General features: G+C 51.7%; 1 protein-coding gene across 1 annotated transcript; it reads left to right on the top strand.

The window, feature by feature from the left end:
• The first annotated feature begins 14,167 nt into the window (after positions 1 to 14,167).
• LOC128850890 (olfactory receptor 14A16-like) lies at positions 14,168 to 15,112 on the top strand. Its single transcript, XM_054055916.1, has one exon. It carries the CDS (start codon positions 14,183 to 14,185, stop codon positions 15,110 to 15,112), a length of 930 nt encoding a protein of 309 aa, XP_053911891.1. The 5' UTR covers positions 14,168 to 14,182.
• Positions 15,113 to 25,041: the final 9,929 nt, after the last annotated feature.

Genomic DNA, 25,041 nt, shown 5'->3' with positions numbered 1-25,041 from the left:
CGGTGTTGGCCAGGTCTACCCGGCACTCGGGGGGGACGTTCGCCAGGTCTACCCGGCACTCGGGGGGCCGTTCGCCAGGTCTACCCGGCTCTCGGGGGCCGGTCGCCAGGTCTACCCGGCACTCAGGGGCCGTTCGCCAGGTCTACCCGGCTCTCGGGGGACGTTCGCCAGGTCTATCCGGCACTCGGGGGACGTTCGCCAGATCTACCCGGCTCTCGGGGGACGTTCGCCAGGTCTACCTGGCTCTCGGGGGACGGTCGTCAGGTCTACCCGAAGACGAGGTGGCGCACAGTTCGTTCCAGCGGTTCCGTCGGATTTTTTTTCTTGCTTCTCCGGAATCGTTCACGGCGGGGCGGGTGCAAGAGCGGTACGGACTTTGGCCCACGCTCTCCAACGCGGATCGCACCCAAAGGGGAGTCGAGCGAGCCGCGACTTTCCGCTGGTCCTGGAGATCATTCAGGGAGGGAAGCACTGACGCCGCCGGGCCACCCCCCGCCAAAGTCGCTGTGACTCGCGGAATAACGACACCCCGTGGGCTCAGAGTGAGGTGCAGGTATGCAGCCGTGCCCGGGGTGCGAGGGGGATTTGTCCAACAAGCTTGCACACCAAGCGGCAAAGCCGACGCATAGTTTTTGTGCTCGATTAAATTACAATTGGGTTGACATACACAGTTGTGAATTTTCCGGACCCAAAATGGCTCTTCTGGCTCCAGAGGTAGGAGTTCTGGCCCCAAACCTCACTGTTCTGGCACCACAAATCGATATTGTGGCCCCCACAAAAAAAGGATTTCTGATGCCAAAACGCAGTGTTCTGGCCCCCAAAATGGTGCTTTGTCCCCCAAAATCAGTGATCTCGCCCCAATACTGGGACTGTGGAGCCAAAAATCAGTAAATTGGCTCCACAAATTGCAGTTCCTGACGTCAGGATTGGTGCTCTGGCCCCAAAAATCAGTGTTCTGGCCCCAGCCATGGGAGTTGTGGCCCCCAAAATCAGTAATCTGGTGCCAAAAATCAGTGTTCTCAATCTTAAAAATCGGTGTTGTGGCCCCAATATCAGTGTTGTGGCCCCAATAATGGGGGTTCTATCCCCCAGAATCCATCTTGTAGCCTCAAAGATGGCAGTTCTGGCCCCAAATATTGGTGGTCTGGTCCTAAAACTGGTGTTCTGGCTGTAAAATCTGGTGCTCTTGCCCCCAAATGGGTTTTCTGGCTTTACAATTGCTATTCTGTCCCCAAAAGAAAGGGTTCTGGCCCCCAAAAAATCAGTGTTCTGGCCCAAAAGTCGGTATCGTTGTGCAAAAATGAGTGTTCTTGCCCCCAAAAATCAGTGTTCTGACTGCAACCAGGGGTCTGTGGGCACCGAGAAAAGCAGAGATCAAAGGCAGAGGTCTGGGAATGGGGGCTCTGGCCCCTAAACAGGTCTTCTGGCCCCGAAAATGGGAGCTCTGGCCCCCAAAATCCACTTCTAGCATCAAAAGTGGCACTTCTGGCCCTAAAAGTTAGTGCATTTGCTCCAAAATGCATGTTCTGGACCCCTGAATATCCATGTTCTCTCCCCAAAAATCAGTGTTCTGGCCACAAAAGTCAGTGCTATTGGTTCTCTGGGCCAGAAATAGGTGTTTTGACCTCAAAAATCAACATCCTGTCACTCCCAAATGGGAATTCTGGCCCCCAAAAATGAATGTTGTATGTACATAAATGGGAGTTCTGGCCGAAAAATTCTGTATTCTGGCCCCAAGAATGGGAGTTCTGATCCCAAAGAAACACTGTTCTAGCCCTAAAACTCTGAGTTCTGGCCCCGAAATGGGTGTTCTGGCTCCAAAATGGGTGTTCTGGCCCCAAAACTGGGAGTTCTGGCCCCAAAAACCCACTTATAGCATCAAAAAAGGCAGTTCTGGCCGAAAATTGTGTTGTTCTGCTCCTAAAACTGCTGTTCTGGCCCCAAAAATCCGTTTTGTAGACAAAAAAAACCCGAAAGACAGGTTTGGCCCCCAAATTGGCAGTTTTGGCCCCACTCAAGGAGCTGTGGGAACTGAGGAAAGGAGAGGTCAAAGCCAGGGGATCTGCCTGCCTCCCTCCCTGCAAAAAAAAGAATGTTCTGCCCCCCAAAGCTGTGGTTTGGTATCAAAAACAGTGTTCTGGCCTCAAAAATCAGTGTTCTGACCCCAAAATTCGGTGTTCTTGCCCCAAAATAGGTTTTCTGGCTGTAAAATTGGTGTTCTCACCTCCGAAAAAAGGATTCTTTCCCCAAAAAATCAGAATTCTAGCCCAAAAGTCGGTGTCCGAGCGCAAAAATGGGTGTTCTTCTCCCCCAAAATCAGTGGTGTGTGGGTACTGAGCAGAGCAGGGATCCAAGCCAGGGGTCTGGGAATGGGGCTGTGACCCAAAAAGGGGTCTTGTGGCAGCAAAGATGAGATTTCTGGACCCCAAAATCTGTGTTCTGGCCTCAAAAATGGCACTTCTGGCCCTAAAAGTTAGCGCACTTGCTCCAAAATGCGTTTTCTGGTCCCCTCAAAATCCATGTGCTGTCCCCGAAAATGTGTGTGCCATCCCTAAAAATCATTATTCCTGCCCCCAAAATCAGAGTTCTGACACCAAATATTGGTGCTCATGATCAGAACAAGGAGTTCTGACCTCAGAAATCAACGTCCTGCCCCCCAAAATGGGAGTTCTAGCTCCAAAAGTCTGTATTGGGGCCCCAAGAATGGGAGTTGTGGCCCAGCCAGAGGGCTGTGGAGACTGAGGAAAGCAGAGATCAAAGGCAGGGCTCTGGGAATGGGGGCTGTGTCTCAAAATCTGCCCCCAAAATGGGAGTTCTGATCCCCAAATCAGTGTTCTAGCCCTAAAAATCTGAGTTGTGGCCCCCAAAAGGTCAGCAAGTGGGGTGAGCGTCATTATTTATGAATTTCAACAAAGTCTCATACATCAGACGGTGGGAGTGCAAACAAAAGAAGGTGCAATTGTTCGCTCAAACATAGTTCAGTTTTAGGAAAAGAAACGAGCTAAGTTTCTGCAACTCCAGCGAGTGAGACTGGAAAAAATAAGACCCTGGTAGAGAATGCCAGCCAATAATCTGGTGTTTGCACTGTAGCATTGGAAATGCAGGAGCATTGACAGCTCAACGAAGTCATTTTGACAGTAGTAATTCCTAAGGTGTGTTTACCCAGTCTATTTCTATCCAAACACTTGGGTGAACGGGGATTGTGTGAAAATGGTTACTTTGGTTCACAATATAAAATGAAATCTGGAAAAGCTTCTGGCCTTGCAGAGCAAATCATGGCTCGGGAAATGCTTACAAGCTTGGATTGATAAATGCCTTGCTTTTATAGGAATTTGTTTTCGTCAGTAGTTCTACATGCCCAAACCAAGACACAAAATCCCTGAGGATTTCCAAAGGAGCTACATCTGTGTCAGCTGGCTGGAACATTTTCCTGTTACAATGACTCAGTATCTGGGGTTTGTTTGATCTGCAGAGTAGAACTGGTACGATCATTGGAAAAAACCAATCTGGGAATTAGAAAGCCAGCCAAGTATTTATTTGTGTGATGGATCCTATGAATGTATTTGTCCAGACATGTGAATGGGTACTGCAATAGAAATGTTAGGGCATTGAGGGGGTCAGGATGCCAAAGATCTGAAATCCAGGCTTAGTATCTTTTCAGTCATTCTGTGCAGTGTTTTCCTCTCATAGGATGAGAACAGTTTCACGTCTCCTGGCGAATTACAGTTTCAGTAGGGTTAAAATATCCTAAACCTCTGCAGCATGGATTCATGTGAAGTTGCTGTGCAGGTGACAAAGGCTTCGTTTGAGCTCCTCGTTCCATTGCCATGAGATAGAGGATTTCACTCCAGATGATACAGTACTGACCCCTGGGGATAATGCTCCAATCACTCTCACCAAATATATCCAAGGAGAATCCCCTCAAACATGCGAGACCAAGTAATTCACGCCAAGCTAAGCCTATTCCTCAGTTTTACGGCACCGTCATTCTCAGCTGATGGATGTGTGAGTTTTCAGCATTAACCATTCTATCACAAGACTCCTGCTAAGGCTGCAAAATCAGTCCTGGGAAAGTTAGAGGATCTGAAATTTCAAGTTGCTGGTGGAGCTGGTGATTTGCTCACACAACTTCTTTCTGTCCCCTGGCACATACGTAGTAGAACATAACCTCTACATAATCATTTGCTGAGGATTTTTTAGAGGACTCTTCTTTCATTTTGTGCACTGAGTGGATGGTACTCGGGGAAGCAAGCAGATGGGTGATACTTCTTTTCACTTGTGCTCACACAGAGTTTTTCCTAAGATGACAGCTGCCTTGATTCTTAGCAAAGCCAGACTTTTTTCTTTCTTTCTTTTTTTTTCCCAAAGGACAGGTTTAAACTGTGATTTAAGAAAATTGGTTGTCCCCCCCCCCCATGCTCTCGGGCTTTCTGAGCAGAACATGTGACATTTTTTTCCACAGGCTTTTCTTGTGTGGAGGGATCGTACAGAGCTCATAGAAATTACATCCTTGAAGGCCTTGTAGCACTCGCCCCCAGCCTATGAATGTTAACAGCTGAACGTGCAAGAGTAATGAATCCCAGCTATGCCCAAGGATGTCTGCTCCACTCCTGGCAGTACTCTAAAGGCTCTTGGCAGGCTGGTGGGTATGCAATGAAAAGATACAGTGAATGACCGGGAAGGGGGGTGAGAGGAATGAGTAAGGCAAAAGCAATCTGAGGTGCCTCAGAAAATCTGTTGGTAGCGTCTGTGAATTGAACTGATCTCGTTCTGGCTTTGTGCCCCTTGTGGGGGCAAGGTTGGCTTTGGCCGGTGGGGTCCTCACCTCTGCCCCTCCCCCTTCTGCCCCCCCCATCTGCCCCCTCCTCATGTCTTTCTGCCTAGCTATCCCTTTCTGCCTCCCAGCTCTTTCTGCCCCATCTGCACCCTCACCCCTTTCTGCCCTCCATCCCTTTCTGCCCCCTTTTTGTCCCCTCATCCCTTTCTGCCTTCCCCTTTCTGTCCCCCCACCCCTATCTGCCCCCTCCTCACCCTTTTGGCCCCCCCCATCCCTTTCTGCCTCCCTCATTTCTCCTCCCCACCCTTTCTGCCCCCATCCCATTCTGCCCCCCCACATCATTCCCAGTTCCCTCACTCCCTGTCCATGTCCCTTCTCCTTGTCCCCAAGCTTTCCTCTTTCCATGGGAAGCAGGAGGCAAGGAGCTGCTGGGTTGCTCCAGCGCGTGCCTCTGCTCCCTCTCAGCCCTCTCTCCATCTGCCTTCCAGGAATGTCCCAGCGTGGCGCGTGGTGGCCGGTACCACCTCCTGAACTGCTATGGGCCCAGAAACACAACTGCGCTACATCAGACACACCATCGTTCACCAAGGCTATGATAACACCACTCAGGCGAATGACATCTCCTTGATGGAACTCTATGAGCCTCTCCAGTGCAGCCCCTACGTGCAGCTCGCCTGTGTGCCCGACTTTTCACTGCGACTCTGGGAGCTGAGAAACTGTTCTGTTAGCAGCGGGGGCGTCACCACGGCCACATGTGAGTTCCCCAAAAGTATTTCTATCCTGGGTGCAAGCTGGGAACCCTGGGCAGGTGGGCTGGGCGTCCGAACACTTTGAGCTCGGTTTCTTGAACGTGTTTTTCATGATCGTTATCAAGTTAAACCGCAAATTGTCCTGCTGTTGTTCCATGCCTTCTTAGGAGCTCAAGACCTCTACTCAGGCTCGAATCATCCCTGCAGGCCTTCTTCCCCATCATCTGTAACGCTATTTTGCAGGTCGTGCACCAACAGGCATTACACGGCATTTTCTGGCATGAATTCAATTTACCCCCTTCACACATTCAATTCTTCGCTCTTCTATGAGTCTTTGTTCCAGAAATAAAGCTCCTGGTTTTCACATCAAACTCTTCTTCAGTCCCTTTCTCTCCATTCACCTTCCAGGAATGTCCCAGCGTGGCATGTGGTGGCCGGTATCAACAACTTGGCTCAGGAGGGCCCTGAGGTCCAAGTGGGCTATGTGAGGCGGATCCTGGATCACAAAGGCTATAACAACATCACCATGGCAAATGACATCTCCTTGATGGAACTCCACGAGCCTCTCCAGAGCAGCCCCTACGTGCAGCGCGCCTGCGTGCCCGATTTCTCCCTGCGACTCTGGGAGCTGTGAAACTGCTATGTTCTCCCATCTGGCTGGGGGGATACCACGGCCAGATGGGAGTTCTTTAAATGTGTTTTATTGTCCTGGAGCAAGCTGGGAACACTGGGGAGAGGGGCTGGGGGTCCTGACAGCAAGAGGGAGAGCCAGCGTCAGGCTGGGGGGACGTCTGCCTCTGGGGAGATGGCAATAAGCTGTGAACCAAAGCAGGGTGGAAGGGAAACACCATGCTGCCTCTATGGATACAAAGCCAAGCACCAGGGAAGGGAGGATGGGGACAGGAAGCAACTGCCGGGTGCTCATTCCTGTCTTGCCCACAGCTCCTGGAACACCCCCTGTGCTGCAGGAGGCCCAAGTCCTCCTCATCGACACCCAAGTCTGCAACAGCAGCGGGTGGTACCGCAGGGGCATCCACTCCCAAAACCTCTGTGTGGGATATGCGCAGGGCGGCATCGACACCTGCCAGGTAGGAACACGATCCCAGTCCTGCTCCAGCAGCACCGCTGCCTGCCTCGCTCAGCAAGTCTTCCTCCCACCGCTGGCTCCCCATCGCTCCTGAGCTCACCTCCCATTCTCCAACTGCTTGTCCATGCTCAGCGTCCAGCCCGTCCCACAGCCCTGTGACTCTGCCCGTATGGCCCATCCCACGTTCTCCACAGCCCGTAGGTCCAGGCACCAACCCTGGAACATCCCTCTGCCCCACAGCCAGGGTCCCTGCGCAGAGAAAAGAGAAAGCCCTGCCTTACAGTCCCACAGCCACCTCCCCAACCACGTTCTGTCGGCTCCAGCACCGGAGCAGAGCCTTTCTGTGCAGGGAACACAGCTCTGGCAGCTGCCGGGAGAGAGCAGGAGCCAGCCCTGCTCCCTCTCTCCATCTGCCTTCCAGGAATGTCCCAGTGTGGCGCGTGGTATCTGGTACTATCTGTTTTCTTTGGATTCTGTTTCGAGTCCATTCTGTCTAGGAATAAATAGTTTTGGCAGCAAACCCTGCATCAGCCTCATTCTGTATCCTGGGCAAGGCAAGCACTCCAGGCCTGGTCCCTGCACAAGGGAAGGAGGGCACAAAGGCAAAGACTCGCTCCAAAAGGCGAACCCGTGCATGCTGTGAGAGGAGGGAGAGAGTGCAGCAGGAGGGAATAGAGGTCCCGGGGGCTGGAGGTCTCAGGTGCTCTTGCCCCAAAATGGGTTTTCTGCCTGTAAAATTTGTGTTCTGGCCCCGAAAAATCAGTGTTCTGACCCCAAAATGTGGGGTTCTTGCGCAAAAAATGGGTGTTCCTGCCCCCCAAAATCAGTGTTCTAGCCCCAGCTAGGGGCCTGTGGGCACTGAGCAGAGCAGGGATCCAAGCCAGGGGTCTGGGAAGGGGGCTGTGTCCCAAAAAGGGGTCTTGTGGCACTAAAGATGGGATTTCTGGACCCCAAAATCTGTGTTCTGGCCTCAAAAATGGCACTTCTGGCTCTAAAAGTTAGTGCACTTGCTCCAAAATGCATGTTCTGGACCCCTCAAGATCCATGTTTTGTCCCCAAAAGTCACTGTTCTGGCCACAAAAGTGAGTGTTCTGATGCCAAATAGTGGTGCTCTGGACCAGAACTAGGTGTTCTCACCTCAGAAATTAACATCCTGCCCCCCAAAATGGGAGTTCTGATTCTAAAAATCAGTGTTTTAGCCCTGAAAATCTGAGTTCTGGCCCCAAAAATCCCTGTTGTGGCCCCAAAATGGGAGTTCTGGCCCAAAATAGTGGTGGTCTGGTCCTAAAACTGGTGTTGTGGCCATAAAACCTGGTGCTCTTGCCCCAAAATGGGTTTTCTGGCTTTAAAATTGTTATTGTGGCCCCTGAAGAAAGGATTCTTCCCACTAAAAAATCAGTGTTCTGGCCCAAAAGTTGGTATCGTTGTGCAAAAATGAGTTTTTATGACCTCAAAAATCAGTGTTCTGACCCCAACCATGGCCCTGAGCAAAGGAGGGATCAAAGCCAGGGGTCTGGGAATGGGGGCTCTGGGCCCACATATCGGTCTCCTGGCCCGAAAAACGGCACTTCTGGCCCTAAAACTCAGTGCTCTTGCTCAAAAATGGGTGTTCTGCCCCACTCCCCCAAATATGCGTGCTCGGTTCCCAAAAATCACTTTTCTGGCCCCCAAAATCAGTGTTCTGATGCCAAATATTAGTGCTCTGGACAAAAACAGGTGTTTTGGCCTCAAAAATCAATGTCATGCGTTCCCAAATGGGAGCTCTGGCCACAAAATTCGATGCTCTGGCCACAAAAATGGGAGTTCTGCGCCCCAAAATTTTAGTCCTGGCCCAGCCAGAGGGCTGTGGACACCGAGAAAAGCAGAGATCAAAGCCAGGACTCTGCGAATGGGGGCTCTGACCCCAAAAGGGGTCTTCTGACCCCCACAATGGGAGTTCTGATCCCGAAAAATGAGTGTTCTAGCCCTAAAAATCTGAGTTCTGGCTTCAAGAATAGGTGCTCTGACCTAAAAATGGGGTGTTCTGGCCCCAAAAATGGGTGTTCTGGCCTTAAAAAATGGGAGGTCTGGCTCCCAGAGTCTGTCTTGTAGCCCTAAAAATGGCAGTTCTGGCCCCAAAGAGTGGTGGTCTGGTCCTGAAACTGGTGTTCTGGCTGTAAAATCTGGCGCTCTTGCCCCAAAATGGGTTTTCTGGCTTTACAATTGCTATTCTGTCCCCAAAAGAAAGGGTTCTGGCCCCCCAAAAAAATCAGTGTTCTGGCCCAAAAGTCGGTATCGTTGTGCAAAAATGAGTGTTCTGCCCCCAAAAATCAGTGTTCTGACCTCAACCAGGGGTCTGTGGGCACCGAGAAAAGCAGAGATCAAAGGCAGAGGTCTGGGAATGGGGGCTCTGGCCCCTAAACGGGTCTTCTGGCCCTCAAAATGGGAGCTCTGGCCCCCCAAATCCACTTCTGGCATCAAAGGTGGCACTTCTGGCCCTAAAAGTTAGTGCATTTGCTCCAAAATGCATGTCCTGGACCCCTGAATATCCATGTTCTCTCCCCAAAAATCAGTGTTCTGGCCACAAAAGTCAGCGCTGTGATGCCAAATATTGGTTCTCTGGGCCAGAAATCGGTGTTCTGACCTCAAAAATCAACATCCTGCCCCCCAGAATGGGAATTCTGGCCCCCAAAATGAGTGTTCTATGCACAAAAACGGGAGTTCTGGCCCAGAAATTCTGTATTCTGACCCCCAAGAATGGGAGTTCTGATCCCAAAAAACAGTGTTCTAGCCCTAAAACTCTGAGTTCTGGCCCCCAAAATCGGTGTTCTGGCCTCTAAACGGGTCTTCTGGCCCTCAAAATGGGAGTTCTGGCCCCCAGAATCCGCTTCTAGCCTCAAAATTGGCAATTCTGGCCCAAAATTGTGGTGTTCTGCTCCTAAAACTGGTGTTATGGCCCCCAAAATCAGTGTTGTGACGAAAAAAAACAAAAGACAGGTTTGGCCCCCAAAATGGCAGTTTTGGCCCCACTTAGGGAGCTGTGAGAACTGAGGAAAGGAGAGGTCAAAGCAAGGTGGGTCCCCTCCCTGCCCAAAAGCATTGTGCCCCCTCAAAGCCGTGTTTTAGCATCAAAAACACTGCTCTGGCCTCAAAAATCAGTGTTCTGACCCCAACATTTGGTGCTCTTGCCCCAAAACGGGTTTTCTGCCTGTAAAATTGGTGTTCTGGCCCCAAAAGAAACGGTTCTGGCCCTGAAAAATCAGTGTTCTGACCCCAAAATGTGGTGTTCTTGTGCAAAAAAATGGGTGTTCTTGCCCCCCCAAATCAGTGTTCTCGTCCCAGCTGGGGGCCTGGGTGGACTACAGGGACGAAGTGAGATCGTGCAGGGAAAAAATCAGGAGGGCCAAGGCCCAACTAGAAATAAAACTGTGAAAGACAACAAAAAGTCTTTCTACAAATACATTAACAGGAAAAGGAGGATGAGGGAGAATATCCAGTCTCTCTTGGATGCAGAAGGAATAACAGTGGCAGGGGATAAGGACAAGGCTGAGGTACTTAATGCCTTCTTCGCCTCAGTCTTTAATAGCAAAGAAAGTTGTTCCTTCTGTTTACAAATCCAAGAGTTAGAGGAACAGAATGAGGCTCCCATGATCCAAGAGGAGGTGGTTAGAGACTTGCTTGCCCAGCGAGACGCCCACAAGTCTATGGGGCCGGATGGGATCCACCCAAGAGTATTGAAGGAGCTGGCGGATGTCCTTTCCAAACCCCATTCCATCATCTTCCAGTGGTCCTGTCTGACTGGGGAAGTTCCACTGGACTGGAGGCGGCTGATGTTGTGCCCATCTACAAGAAGGGTTGCAGGGAGGATCGGGAGAACTCCAGGCCTGTCAGTCTGACCTCAGTGCCGGGGAAAGTCATGGAACAGGTGATCTTGAGTGCTATCATGAAGCACATGCAAGAGAACCGGGTGATCAGGCCCAGTCAACAGGGGTTTACAAAAGGCAGATCTTGCCAAACTGACCTGATCGCCTTCTATGACAAAGTGACTCGACTACTGGATGAGGGAAAGGCTGTGGATGTGGTCTTCTTGGACTTCAGTAAAGCCTTTGACACAGTTTCTCACAGCATTCTGCTTCAGAAACTGTCAGCCTCTGGCCTGGACAGGCGCACACTCTCCTGGGTTGAAAACTGGTTGGATGGCCCAGAGAGTGGTGGTCAATGGAGTTCACTCCAGCTGGAGGCCAGTTACAAGTGGGGTTCCTCAGGGCTCAGTACTGGGTCCAGCTCTGTTCAATGTCTTTATCAATGACCTGGATGAAGGCATTGAGTGCACCCTCAGCAAGTTTGCAGATGACACTAAGCTGGGAGGAAGTGTGGATCTGCTGGAGGATAGGGAGGCTCTGCAAAGGGATCTGAACAGGCTGGACTGCTGGGCTGAGACCAATGGCATGAGGTTTAACAAGGCCAAATGCCGGGTCCTGCACTTGGGGCATAACAACCCTATGCAGCGCTACAGACTGGGGGAAGAGTGGCTGGAAAAGTGCATGGAAGAGAATGACCCGGGCGTAATGGTTGGCAGCCGACTGAACATGAGCCAGCAGTGTGCCCAGGTGGCCAAGAAGGCCAATGGCATCTTGGCTTGTATCAGAAATGGGGTCACCAGCAGGTCCAGGGAGGTTATTCTCCCTCTGTACTCAGCACTGGTGAGACCGCACCTTGAGTACTGTGTTCAGTTCTGGGCCCCTCACCACAAGAAGGATGTTGAGGTTCTGGAGCGTGTCCAGAGAAGAGCAACAAAGCTGCGAAAGGGGCTGGAGAACAAGACTTACGAGGATCTGCTGAGGGACCTGGGGTTGTTTAGCCTGGAGAAGAGGAAGCTGAGGGGAGACCTTATTACTCTCTACAACTACCTGAAAGGAGGTTGTGGGGAGGAGGGAGCTGGGCTCTTCTCCCAAGTGACAGGGGACAGGACAAGAGGGAATGGCCTGAAGCTCCGCCAGGAGAGGTTCAGGCTTGACTTCAGGAAAAAATTTTTCACGGAAAAATTTTTCACTGAGTCACAGTGGCCTGAGAGAACTTGCTGAGGAAGAGAGGGACAAAGAGGAAGACAGAGGATCTCAGATCTCTCTACACCTGCTCTGCCTGAATTCATCAGTGCCCACACAGGTCTGAAGCAGCAAACACTCATCATGGGGCCATTGAATGGCCTTTCAAGTTGAGATTGAATCTCGGTCTGGACCCATGCTCAGCGTGGAGGATGCTGTCCTTGAAGACTCTCTGTGCTGAGCTCTGTGACCATGGCCCAGCTCTGTCTCCCACAGGAACAGCTCCATCTCCTCCTGCCTGTGCCCCTGGCTGAGGGCACTGCTGCCCATTGGGTTTGAAGCCCTGCAGCTGTGGCACCAGGCAACCTCATCCCTGCAACGAGGAAAACTGGGACCAAGCTTCCAAACCCCATGTGTGCGAAGCCTTTGCTTAGCAGAAAGACATGGCTGGGACAGAAGAGAGCTGAGTGTCTTTCAGACTCCAGGGCTAAAGACCTATAATGAAATGCATAAATTCACTCAATGGAACAGATACCCGCAGCGTGGAGAGTTGAGACCATTCCCTGTCACCTTCCTGTTGTCCTGTCTAATGCTGGGACAATAACATTGATTTTCCTGCCCAGCTGTTTTTCTAACAGGAGCAATGACACTGCAGGACAGAAGTGTCTCTCCTCAGCTGAGAGAGGGAACATCAGGGATGGCTTCAGGCTGTTTCTCAGCAGGTTCCCTGGAGCCCCAGGGACACCTGGAGGGAGCCCCGAGGGGGCAGAGAAAGGGCTGCCTTGGGCTGCTCCTCTGCTGCTGAGCTGGGCTGGGCTCCTGGCACGGAGGGAGCTGGTGGCAAGTGGGCAGCGCTACAAAGAGCCATCTCTGGGCAGGAGCAGCTCCTCTGCAAAGCCCAGCAGGGCTGAGGGCACTGCCTGCAGGCAGCGAGGGGAGAGGAGGGAGGCACAGAGAGGGGAAAGGCAGGGTGGGGTGGGAAGAAAGATGAGGCTTCATTTGGAGAAAATCTTCACAGCCCTTCTCCAGGTGAGTCTCTGGGTGCAGGACAATGTGTGTGCGGTTCCTGGAGGGATCTCCTAAAGCCAACACAGCCACAGCCTGTGGGATCTGTCAGGAGGGCTCTTGCTGTTTCTCCAGCAGAGAGAAAAAAAGCAGAGTGAGTGCTCAGCCTGCCCGGGGAGTTCCCCATGGAGGGACAGAGAGGATGGATGAAGCACCTCCTGGCAGGAGAGGGTCTTTCTGCTTTCAGGAGGTGCTGTGTGAGTCAGGGCTGCTCACAGCTCCAAATCACTGCGGGATATTTCTAAGAGGAAAAGATCAGGGCAGAGATTCTGTTAAAGATAAGGAACTCTTTCTCTCTTTTTCACTTTCCTACTCTTGGGAAATTGGGGTGGGGGGGAGGGTGAGAGATCAGGGAGGGAGAAGGCAAAGAGAATGGATCAAGAGGCTCTCTCTTTTTTTTTTAAATCTATCTTCTTTTTCCTATGTTCTTGTTGTTGCTCTCTTGTTCTCTATGCCAGGCTCCTTGGGGATGGGAGTTGCAGGAGTTGAGTCAGGCACTGATTTTCTGATTCCTGCCATGCAGGTGGAATGGAAAGTCTAAGGTTTCATCTCATCTGAGGGGCTGTGGGCAGTGCAGTCAGTGTCATGCCCTGAGGAATAAGCTAACTCTCCCTTACTGTGAGATACTATCATTAGGACACTAAGTTATCTCCTTAAGGTTTCTTTCCAAGCTGTGAACTTCCCTCCAGGATGCAAAGCTATCCTGTCACCTCTCGGTGTTACCTGGAAGCCCCATTGAGAAGCACAGAGATGCTACAAGACAGAAAATGCTTCTGTTTTTTAAATGAGCCGTGTGTGTCCTGGGCTGAAAGTGGGTGCTGAGACCTTAGGAAAGGGTGAGACATTGAGTGCTCGGCAGTGGAGTTCTCCTCTCTCACTGCCTGGTGGCTTTTTAGGTTAACATGAGAATTACAAGCCCAGGGCAGCTGGGAACAAGAGCGAGGGACAGAGCAGCTCCCCTCCCTCTGCACTGAGCCACAGGCAATGCTCTCACCTCGCAGGAATCCTTCTGATCTCCGCAAGTGCCGCAGAGATGCTGAGGGTTTTTCACTTCCAGGAAACTCTCCAGCTGAGATGGGAGCGAGCTACGAAAAACCCTCTCCCCCTAAAACACTTCTGTGTGTTTGGGGAATCTTAGCACTGGGAGTGCAAATGCTGCTGAGCCCTTCTGCACCAGGAGCAGTTTTATCTGACAAATTTCAACACCAGAACTGTCTCCACCGTCCCCATCACCCCCTGCTGCAGAGCAGGGCTGAGTCCTCGCAGCCAGCGGCAGAGGCTCTGCTCCTCCCGGCACATTCAGCCGGCACCGAGCAGGGCTGCAGGCACGGAGCTGAAGGGAGGGCTGCGAGAAAAGGGACAGTGTGTGAGCAGCAGGAGAGGGGAAGGATGAATGGCTTTGATTTTGCTCAAAGGCGTCTCCCCTAATTTGTCACTCTCCTTTCCTCCTGTGACAGTGCCCCATGCCCAGAGGCAGCAGATGTCCAACAGCAGCTCCATCACCCAGTTCCTCCTCCTGGCATTCGCACATACACGGGAGCTGCAGCTCTTGCACTTCTGGCTCTTCCTGGGCATCTACCTGGCTGCCCTCCTGGGCAATGGCCTCATCTTCACCACCATTGCCTGTGACCACCACCTCCACACCCCCATGTACTTCTTCCTCCTCAACCTCTCTGTTCTTGACCTGGGATCCATCTCCACCACTGTACCAAAATCCATGGCCAATTCCCTCTGGGACAACAGGAACATTTCCTACACAGGATGTGTTGCCCAGATCTTTCTCTATGTCTTTTTCAGTTCAGCAGATTATTCTCTTCTCACCATCATGTCCTACGACCGCTACATTGCCATCTGCAAACCCCTGCACTACGGGACCCTCCTGGGCAGCAGAGCTTGTGTCCACATGGCAGCAGCTGCCTGGGGCGCTGGGTTTCTCTATTCTCTGCTGCACACGGCAAATATATTTTCCCTGCCCCTCTGCCAGGGCAATGCTGTGGAACAGTTCTTCTGTGAAATCCCTCAGATCCTCAAGCTCTCCTGCTCACACTCCGACCTCAGGGAGGTTGGGCTTCTTGACGCTAGTGCCTGTTTATATTTTGGCTGTTTTATTTTCATTGTGGTGTCCTATGTGCAGATCTTCAGGGCAGTGCTGAGGATCCCCTCGGAGCAGGGACAGCACAAAGCCTTTTCCACGTGCCTTCCTCACCTGGCTGTGGTCTCCCTCTTTGTCAGCACTGCAGGGTTTGCCTACCTGAAGCCCCTCTCCACCTCCTCTCCATCCCTGGATGTTTTGGTGTCAGTTCTGTACTCAGTGATTCCTCCAGCACTGAATCCTCTCATCTACAGCTTGAGGAACCAGCAGCTCAAGGATGCAGTGTGGAAACTGATAACTCGATGGTTCTCTGAATGAATGAACTGCTCATCACCTTCTGCATAGCAGTTATCCTGCAACTCATGGCAGGCTCAGACCAGCTTCTATATTTGTTGATGTTTTTTTGATTCTTTTCATTCTGTTTTTTAATTCACTGTCTTCTTCTCTTTTCTTTTCTTACTGATTATTTATGTATATGAGGAGCTGTGCTCTCTGTGTATTTCAACACAATAAAGGGATATTCAAGGACTTTTCTTTCCTGTGCTCTTTCCCCCTTTTTGAGCTGCAGGGACAGTTCCTGTAGGCATGGGTGGAGGGGAAAAAGATTCCCAGCACGGCAGCCCTGCCAGGCACCAGCGCTTGATCTCCCAGAGCTGTTCTCTCTCCCCTTCCACACTCTCCTCCTCACCCCTTGCCTTGCTGGAAGGCCTGAGGGCTCTGAGCTTGGTCACAGCGGTGCTGCGTGGCAGTGCTGTGCCCGCAGGCAGGGACAGGCAGTGGGCACTTGTGGGACAGAGCTGCCTCCACAACAGCCTTTCCATAGAGCAAAGGGATCTCCTCAGGGCAGAGCCTGAAGGCTTAGGGCTTCTTTCAGGGTTTCCCTGAAGTGCATGTTCAAGAACCTGAGCCCTAGATGAAATCACCAATGTAAAGATAAGCACTGCAGGTGTGATGGGTTTGGGAAGGCTATAGTTCTCTTTCACATCCAGGCCTCCTCTGGGAGATCTTCAGGACAGTGTCTGGTCTGTGCCCATGTGCCCTGGAGCACCCACAGAACCTGCCCCAGGACAATCATCCTGGAGTAGCCCCTAAAAACTACCATTCCCAGCACTGTCCTCCCTCTCCAGCTTGCAGACATTCTTTATCCCTCTGTGGAAGGACATGGAATGAGGAGGTCAGAGTTAATGTTCACGCTGTTCAGATGAGATAAGAGCACGTACATCACGTGCGTTTGGTGAGATGAACCCAAGAGAATACAAACAGCCCTTCCTTGGGTTCCATGAACATTCTTTGCAAGAATAAGCGCCTGAACGCAGCACGGGGATGTGATTTCTTGAACTGAGGTCCCTGTGTCCATTCCTCATGACATGAGGCATCTCAGACAAGTACGGAGTGGTGGGATACACCACAGGTCTGAGTGCATCTGAGTCTCTGGGAGTCCAGAGAAACCCTGTGACTCTTGCCTTTGTGTGTAAAGACGAAAAACTTGGTGAACATCTTTGGGTGAATGAGAGTCCACGAGGCCAGCTCAGACATGGACTCCTGACAGAACCCTGGCATTTCTGTGTGTGCCTCCAGGAACAAAGCCCACCGGCCCAGGGAGATTCCTATCACGTGCCTTAGACAGGCTCAGTGCAAATGATTCTGCCTGCTGCATCACACTGTGCGACACTTTTCATCTCACTGTCTGACTCTTTCCGTGAGCTTAGTGTCATCCACAAATTTGCTGAGGGTTCACTCAGCACTGGTGAGACCGCACCTCGAATCCTGTATTCAGTTCTGGGCCCCTCACAGCAAGAGGGATGTTAACGCTGTGGGGCTGGAGAACAAGTCTTACGAGGAACGGCTGGGGGACCTGGGTTGGTTTAGCCTGGGGAAGAGGAGGCTGAGGAGAGACCTTATCGCTCTCTACAACTACCTGAAAGGAGGTTGTGGAGAGGAGGGAGCTGGGCTCTTCTCCCAAGTGACAGAGGACAGGACAAGGGGGAATGGCCTGAAGCTCCGCCAGGGCAGGTTCAGGCTGAATATCAGAAAAAAATTCTCCACGGAAAGAGTCATCGGGCACTGGAACAGCTGCCCAGGGAGGTGGTCGAGTCGCCTTCCCTGGAGGTGTTTAAGGAACGGGTGGATGAAGTGCTTAGGGACATGGTTTAAGGGAGTGTTAGGAATGGTTGGACTCGATGATCCAGTGGGTCCTTTCCAACCTGGAGATTCTGTGATTCTATGATTCTATGACCCTATTGCAGCCTTTCAAGGTCTGAACGGGCTTTAATGATAAAGATGCTGAAACACTGGATCAGGTTTCCCAGAGAAGATGAGGATGCCTCATCATTGGTAGTGTTCAAGGTCAGGTTGGATGGGGCTTTGAGAACCTGACTGAGTATAAAGTGTTGCTGCCCATGGCCGGGGGGGTGGAGAATTGCGGGGGCGGGAACGTGGACTAGATGGATGTTTGAGATCCCTTCCAACCCAAACCATGGTTCTGGCCTCTGTGATGTCATCCTTTGTGATGCTGCCCTGTGTCCTCAGAGACCTCTCTGCTGTCCAGGACAAGCACCCTCTGGACTCACTCTCCAGGAGGATCTGGAGGAGGCAGGTGGTCTCTCCGCTGGGAGCTGCCTGCGCCTTGCTCTGTGTGTGAGAAACAAAGCAGCTGCGGTTCAGCCATTGCAGTGCCCAGTGCCGGTTCCAACGGAGAGGAAACTCTTCCCTACGGACAGGGTAAGTCAGGTGTGCCCATGCCTGCTTCTGTGTAGTGATTGCTCGGAGGTTAATCTCCATGGCAGGGCCTCCAGTTCTTAAGGGTTCTGTCAGCTCCTGTTCTTGTGCCTCCCTGTGCTCCCACAGTCCTCAAATTCCTCAGATCCTTTACGAGCTCTCCAACCCTCTACGGTGCAGCAAGGTGGAATTGAGTGTTGTTCCAGTTTTCCAGTTTCCGCACAGTGGTTGCTCGCAGAGGAATCTGACCAGGCTGGCACTCGGGACTCTTGATTCAAGGCCTTCCCTATTCTTCTCATTTACCACACACAAAAGTTTAATTACATTCTACAAGTCCTTAGCAAATGCTGACCCAGCTCAGAGAGCTCCCAGCAGCATTATGGCTTCATGGCTTCAGTGGTGGTTTTACACCTGATTCTCTTCTGTCAAGTCCCCCATTGAGACTCGTTCATGGATCGATCTTCCTTATTGTCGGATGAGTCTCAGATCCATCCCATGGCTGTAATTCTTATTGCCAGAGAAGCGATAGTCGAGATGGGAGAAATTAGTGCAATAATCACATTTTTAAACTCCCAAACATGATGCAAATCATCAGCATAATTCTCACAAATGCCATTACGTTTTGTACCAAACTCTGTAACCATCATTTTAGGGACAATCCTAACCCACGCAAATTGTTGTTTCACCATCCTGGTTCCATTGCTGCTTTCACCTCCTGGCTGAGGGTGACGTACTGACGATCTAATGGCAGTGGGGTTTGATGATTCAGACTTCTGTTGAAGGGAATCAAACATGGGACAGGAGATCAAAAGCTTCTTAGCATTCCTCCCCCTTTTAGACCCATTTCTTCCTTGTGGTGAGTGAGACCAATTTCTGGGGATGGTTTTCCATAGAGCACTGCAAAAGCACTCCCTTTTCCTCTTGCCCGGGGGTTACCCTGACTTGCACTAAGGCTGACGGCAAAACCTCTGTCTGTTTGAGATGAGTCTCTTGGCATAATTTGGCACTTTGTCTTTTGAGGGTCTGCTTCATCCTTTATACATTACCACTACGCAGAGGTGCTAAAGGAGAATGGAATCCCCATTCCATCTGTAGGAATTCAGATTCCCCCTTTAGTACTTCTGCAAGAAAATGAGGTCCACTGGCTGTGGCCTCTGTGATGTCATCCTCTGTGATGCTGCCCTGTGTCCTCGGAGACCTCTCTGCTGTCCAGGACAAGCACCCTCTGGACTCACTCTCCAGGAGGCTCTGGAGGAGGCAGGTGGTCTCTCCGCTGGGAGCTGCCTGCGCCTTGCTCTGTGTGTGAGAAACAAAGCAGCTGCGGTTCAGCCGTCTCATTGTCTGGTGCCGGTTCTGCCGGAGAAGAAACTCTCCCCTACGGCCGGGGTAGGTCAGGTCTGGCTGTGTCTGCTTCTGCGCGGTCATTGCTCGGGGGTTAATCTCCATGGCAGGGCCTCCAGTTCTTGAGGGTTCTGCAGCTCCTATTCTGGTGCCTCCTAGGACCTGGAGCCTGTGCTCCTGGTTATTTTCCACATGGGAGACATTCCCAGCTCAGGGGGTCCTGTTTTGGTGTAACTGTGCCAGCCCTGCCCTGTGCTCCTTCACCCCGATCAGATTTGTTTCCGAGTGCTGTATCGCTGACTCCAGGCTGTGTAGGGAGCCATCCTGGCCTGGATGCTGAAGATCCCTTCCAATTTAGCTGCCTGCTTGTTTGCTCTGGGATCATTCAGTGCAGTCCTTAATTGCAATCCGGATTTCCCCTGATTTTTGGGTTTGGTGGTGTAATCTCTCCAGTCGGGATGTGGAGGGGGCAGGGAGCGGCAGCACGGTCAGGTCTGTCCCTGCAGAGCACGGGGCCTCCAACACCTGGGAGTTGTCCTGGTCTCTCCTCTGGTGGAGCCTTGAAGCAGCCGGTCCCCAGAATGGACCTTCCTGGGTGTAGGGAGCCCTGAATATTTGGAGTGAGTTTTTGCCAAACTCTCTTCTTGCATGTTGAGAGGGAACTCCGTGGCACATCCAGTGCTCCACACTGGGTCTGGATTGTCCCAGCTGATCGTCTCTGGTAGAGAAACGTTTTATCTGCCGGACTTGAGGACAGCCCTGTCCATCCTTGGGTGTCCTGCTGCTGCCGTCCTGCGCCACAGGATGGTGCGGGAGAACTGTTTGTGCAGTTGGTGCAGCTGAACAGAGCAGTGGAGAAGAATGGGGCTCTGCTCCATCAGAAACTGCTGAGAGGGGAGTGATGGGAGTTCTCTGTTTATGGTCAATTTGTGGTGTGGCTGTGAGACAGCTTGTAGGGTGGTCCTGCAGGAATTCTGACCACAGGAGCGGCAGCAGGGAGCACTCACAGAAAGGAGGGGAATTGTTTTAAGCATTGAGGTGAGGGGAGAGTGATGAGTGCCCTGGTGAGCAATGTCTGGGTATCCCTGGTCTCAGGTGAGGTTCCTGTTCCGTGTCCTGCTGGTGGAGCAGAGATGGAGATGTACAGAGCAGCTGGAAAACGAGCCTGTTTGTGCTCACAGAAATACCTGAAGGCCTTGATAGAACTTCAGGCTTCGCATTCCCTTCCCTGTGACCATTTGACAAAGATTTCTCTTTCTCCTTCTAGGGAAAAACAGAGGCTCTGCAGCATGGCTTTACGGTTCCGTGACGTTCTGTTCTACGCCGTTCCTGGAGCGGTGGGAATTCTGGGGTGCTGGTGGATCTACTCCCGTATGAAGAAAAATGCACTGAGCCCTAAGGAAAAGCAAGAGGAGGAAGGGCAGGAGAAAGATGCATCACCCAGAGCACCGGCGTGTGTTCGTCATAGCCTGCCCATCTTAGCGAAGGAGGAATGCCGAGAGAGTGAAACATCAGCCTCCCTGCTGCCAGCAGGGTCACCAATGTCCAAGACCTCCCCAGAGAAGAGGAAGAAGGAGAGGGAAGCCTGGGAGAAGGAGCTGATGGAGAAGGAGGCCAGGCTGGCTCAGCGTGAGCAGCAGCTCCGGAGATGGTGGGAGGATCTGGAGTGGGAGCGCAAGGAGCTGCAGAAGGAGAAGGCCTCCTTCCAGCTCGAAGGGCAGAGCCAGGTAAGTGCCGCCAGGGTTCACGTTGCCAGGGAAGTCGTGTCCTCAGGGAACTCCTGGGTGCTTCTGGGCCAGCTGCACACCAGCAGCGATCGACAGATGCCAGCCCAGACTCAGACAGGCAGGGTCTGGTATTTCTGGCTCATTCCCTGCCCGGGATGTGTGGGACTGTGTTTGGGGCTCCTCCAGAGCTGCTGAGGCATCATCAGCACTCAGGGCTGCAGGAGGGGGTTCCAACACCTTGAGCTCTGCCCATTTCTTTGTGCCGTGTGCCGGCAGACAGTGGAGCTGAGGGGGTTGGTGCGCAGAGCAGATGCCCTGGGCAGTCCCTGGAGGTCGATATTGCCTTTGCCTTTGGCCTTCACACCATGAGGGCTCAGCTCTGGGGAGTGATCGGGCAGATGGGGCGTCCTTTCTGGAAACAGCCAGAGCCCTGTGGGTTACCAGCACCTCAGCTGCCACCAAAGCCACTTGTGAGGCCAATAACTGTTGGGCAATGCTGTTTCTACACTGACATCCATCTCCAAAAGCGTTTGTGAGATCTGCCCAAGAGAAGGGTGTTGTTCAGAGCCAGAAAGAGCAGCCCCACACAGACCCTGCTCGGAGCATCTCTCAGCCAGCTGGGGTTCATGGTTTCCCGAGCACCCGGCGAATCTGCTGCAGCATCGAACAGATGCCGACATGCGAGAGGCACAGATGCTGTGGGAGAGGCTGAGTGGTGACATAAGGGCGAGGACTGGAGGATAAGGAGGAGGAAGTCAGTGTTTGGTTTCTTTGTCCAGCAGAGAGGGCTTCTCCCTCTGCTTTGCCTGGATGGGGTCCACTCTTGAGCTGCTGAGCGGGCTGGATGTTCACCACAAAAACCTCTGTCTCTGAGCAGTCTGCGACACCTTTCCTACCCAGGGTCTCTGCTGGCCTCTCCGTCACTAAAGAAAATTGCTTTTCTTTTCCTTTACAGACTTCCAGTTTACAGAAGAAAGTCGCAAGAGCCCTTCCTGTTCTCAGCAAGGGCACGTGGAGTCAGAACCGTCCGTCTCCCCAAGAAGCAAGAGTCTCCTAAGGGCCCTCAAAGAGAAAATCCCTTTCCGTTCCCCTGGAAGATCCAAGACGATGGACCAGGCTGCTGAGGAACAGCCCGGATGCCAGACTGCCTCTTCTGATCAGCCAAAGCCAAGGGGAAGGAGAAGGAGAAGAAAACAGGATGGGGACTCTTAGGTCCCTTTCCAAAGTCCTTCAAGTGTCTTAAATTCCAAAGGGATCGATTTATGATGAAAAGACACCAGCGATCCTTTTCCACATTATGTTTGGAAATACTTGTTGGTTTCTTTGGAGGAAAAATAAAGAATCTTAGAATCATAGAATATTGTGAGTGTGAAGGGACCTTCTCCTAATATCTAACCTAAACCTCTCTTGGCTCATCTTCCCAACATTCCCTTGGGTGGAAAAGGTATCATGTGGCCCAGTGTGTCTCAAGAACCCATCACCCAGTAGGAAGGCACAGGCCATGAAGGGGGCTTGGAAGCTCACATCTGGCAGTGTCTCTGACAGACCAGCAGAAGGCACCTGGTTGACACATTGTCTGTGAGATCCTCTAGAGGGGTCAGGCTCATAGAATGGTGGGGTCATAGAAGACGCGGTTAATTAAAGAACTGTGGCATTGAAGGATCAAATCAATGCAGTTTCATGGTAGGGTCAAAGGAGATTCGGAAGATTCAGGTCAGAGAAAGGTTGTAGAAGAGTCGGGTAATAGAGGTGATGGGTCTTAGAAGCATCATAGATGAGTTGGTTCATATAAGGGTCAGAGAACAGCCACGTAATAGAAGTTTCAGTTCAAAGAAGGATTGGGTCACTCAATAGTCACAGAAGTGACTTCCAGAGGGCAGACTTTGGACTGTTCAGAAGGTTGGTTGGCAAAGTCCCATGGGAGACAGTCCTTCAGGGCAAGGGAGCCCACGAGGGCTGGGTGGGCGCTCTTAAAAAATGAAATACTAGTAGCTCAAGAGCAAGCCATCCCTGTGTTCTGGAAAAGGAGCCGGTGGGGGGGAAAAAGCCAGCTCGGTTGAGCAGGGAGATCCTGATATACATCAAAAAGAAGAAGAACGTCTCTGAGCTTTGGAGGAAGGGACAGGCATCTTGGGTGGACTACAGGGAGGAAGTGAGATCATGCAGGGAAAAAATCAGAAGGGCTGAGGCCCATCTATAAATCAAATTGGCTAAATCTGTGAAAGATAATAAAAATCTTTCCAAAAATACATTAACAAGAAAAGGAGGACTGAGGAGAATATTCAGTCCCTATTGGATGCAGAAGGAACAACAACAACAGGGGATGAGGATAAGGCTGAGGTACTTTGTGCCTTCTTTGCCTCAGTCTTTAATAGCAAGGAAAGTTGTTCCCCCTGTGTACAAACCCAGGAGTTAGAGGAGCAGAATGAGGCTCCCATGATCCAAATGGAGGTGGTTAGAGACTTGCTTGCCCAGTGAGACACACACAAGTTTATGGGGCCGGATGGGATCCACCCAAGAGTATTGAAGGAGCTGGCGGATGTCCTTTCCAAACCCCTATCCATCATCTTCCAGTGGTCCTGTCTGACTGGGGAAGTTCCACTGGACTGGAGGCTGGCTGATGTTGTGCCCATCTACAAGAAGGTTTGCAGAGAGGATCCGGGGAACTACAGGCCTGTCAGTCTGACCTCAGTGCCAGGGAAAGTCATGGAACAGGTGATCTTGAGTGCTATCACGAAGCACATGCAAGGGAACAGGGTCATCAGGCCCTGTCAACAGGGGTTCACGAAGGGCAGGTCTTGCCAAACTAACCTGATCGCTTTCTATGACAAAGTGACTCGACTACTGGATGAGGGAAAGGCTGTGGGTGTAGTCTTCTTGGACTTCAGGAAAGCCTTTGACACAGTTTCTCACAGCATTCTGCTTCAGAAACTGTCAGCCTCTGGCCTGGACAGGCGCACACTCTCCTGGGTTGAAAACTGGTTGGATGGCCCAGAGAGTGGTGGTCAATGGAGTTAACTCCAGCTGGAGGCCACTCACAAGTGGGGTTCCTCAGGGCTCGGTACTGGGTCCAGCCCTGTTCAATGTCTTTATCAATGACCTGGATGAAGGCATTGAGTGCACCCTCAGAAAGTTTGCGGATGACACTAAGCTGGGAGGAAGTGTGGATCTGCTGGAGGGTAGGGAGGCTCTGCAAAGGGATCTGAACAGGCTGGACCGCTGGGCCGAGACCAACGGCATGAGGTTCAACAAGGCCAAGTGCCGGGTCCTGCACTTGGGGTATAACAACCCCACACTGTGCTACAGACTAGGAGCAGTCTGGCTAGAAAGCTGCCTGGAGGAGAAGGACCTGGGGGTGTTGGTTGACAGTGACTGAACATGAGCCAGCAGTGTGCCCAGGTGGCCAAGGAGGTCAATGGCATCTTGGCTTGTATCAGAAACGGTGTGACCAGCAGGTCCAGGGTGGTTATTAGGTTATTCTCCCTCTGTACTCAGCACAGGTGAGACGACACCTCGAATCCTGTATTCAGTTCTGGACCCCTCACCACAAGAAGGATTTTAACGCTGTGTAGAGAGAGGAGCAATGAGGCTGGTGAAGGGGCTGGAGAACAAGTCTTACGAGGAACAGCTGGGGGACCTGGGGTGGTTTAGCCTGGAGAAGAGGAGGCTGAGGAGAGACCTTATTGCTCTCTACAACTACCTGAAAGGAGGTTGTGGAGAGGAGGGAGCTGGGCTCTTCTCCCAAGTGACTGAGGACAGGACAAGGGGGAATGGCCTGACGCTCCGCCAGGGGAGGTTCAGATTGGATATCAGAAAAAAATTCTTCATGGAAAGAGTCATCGGGCACTGGAACAGCTGCCCAGGGAGGTGTTTGAGTCACCTTCCCTGGAGGTGCTTAAGGAACGGGTGGATGAAGTGCTTAGGGACATGGTTTAAGGGAGTGTAAGGAATGGTTGGACTCGATGATCCAGTGGGTCCTTTCCAAGCTGGTGATTCTATGATTCTATGATTTCCAGCACTGGGGTGCAAGCTGGTTCCCCTCCTAGCTTACACACCCTATCACTTAAAAAGCAGCTACTTAGAGTGCAAAGACATGCAGAGTTATAAGCGCCTACTACATATTCATAACCCTTTCCAACTTCGTATTATAATTAGTTCTGGAAGGTTCACTCCAGTCTTGTGCCTGCATAGTGTCTCCTGGTAATTGTGGGCCGGGGTCTTAGGGATGAATTAAGAAGTCTTCCTCAGGATGAAAAAGAAACAGGGTGTTTTCTTTCCACCTTGAACTGTGTACAGACACAGTCTCTTGTGGTTCTTTTCCAGCTTTCTGCATTCCAATGCCTACTGATCAGTACACTTCTGCTCACTGGCTCCTTCATTATCAGCTTCCAAGGTCTTCAAGGCGAACAAGTTCTAGTGAACATTCCCAACCCCCCTGTCTGCTTTTGCTCATCACTATGA

Source organism: Cuculus canorus, unplaced genomic scaffold, assembly GCF_017976375.1.
Source record: "Cuculus canorus isolate bCucCan1 unplaced genomic scaffold, bCucCan1.pri subtelo1, whole genome shotgun sequence".
NCBI lineage: Eukaryota > Metazoa > Chordata > Aves > Cuculiformes > Cuculidae > Cuculus > Cuculus canorus.
The sequence above is the reverse complement of the archived record's forward strand: the minus strand, read 5'-3'. Positions and strand labels throughout refer to the sequence as shown.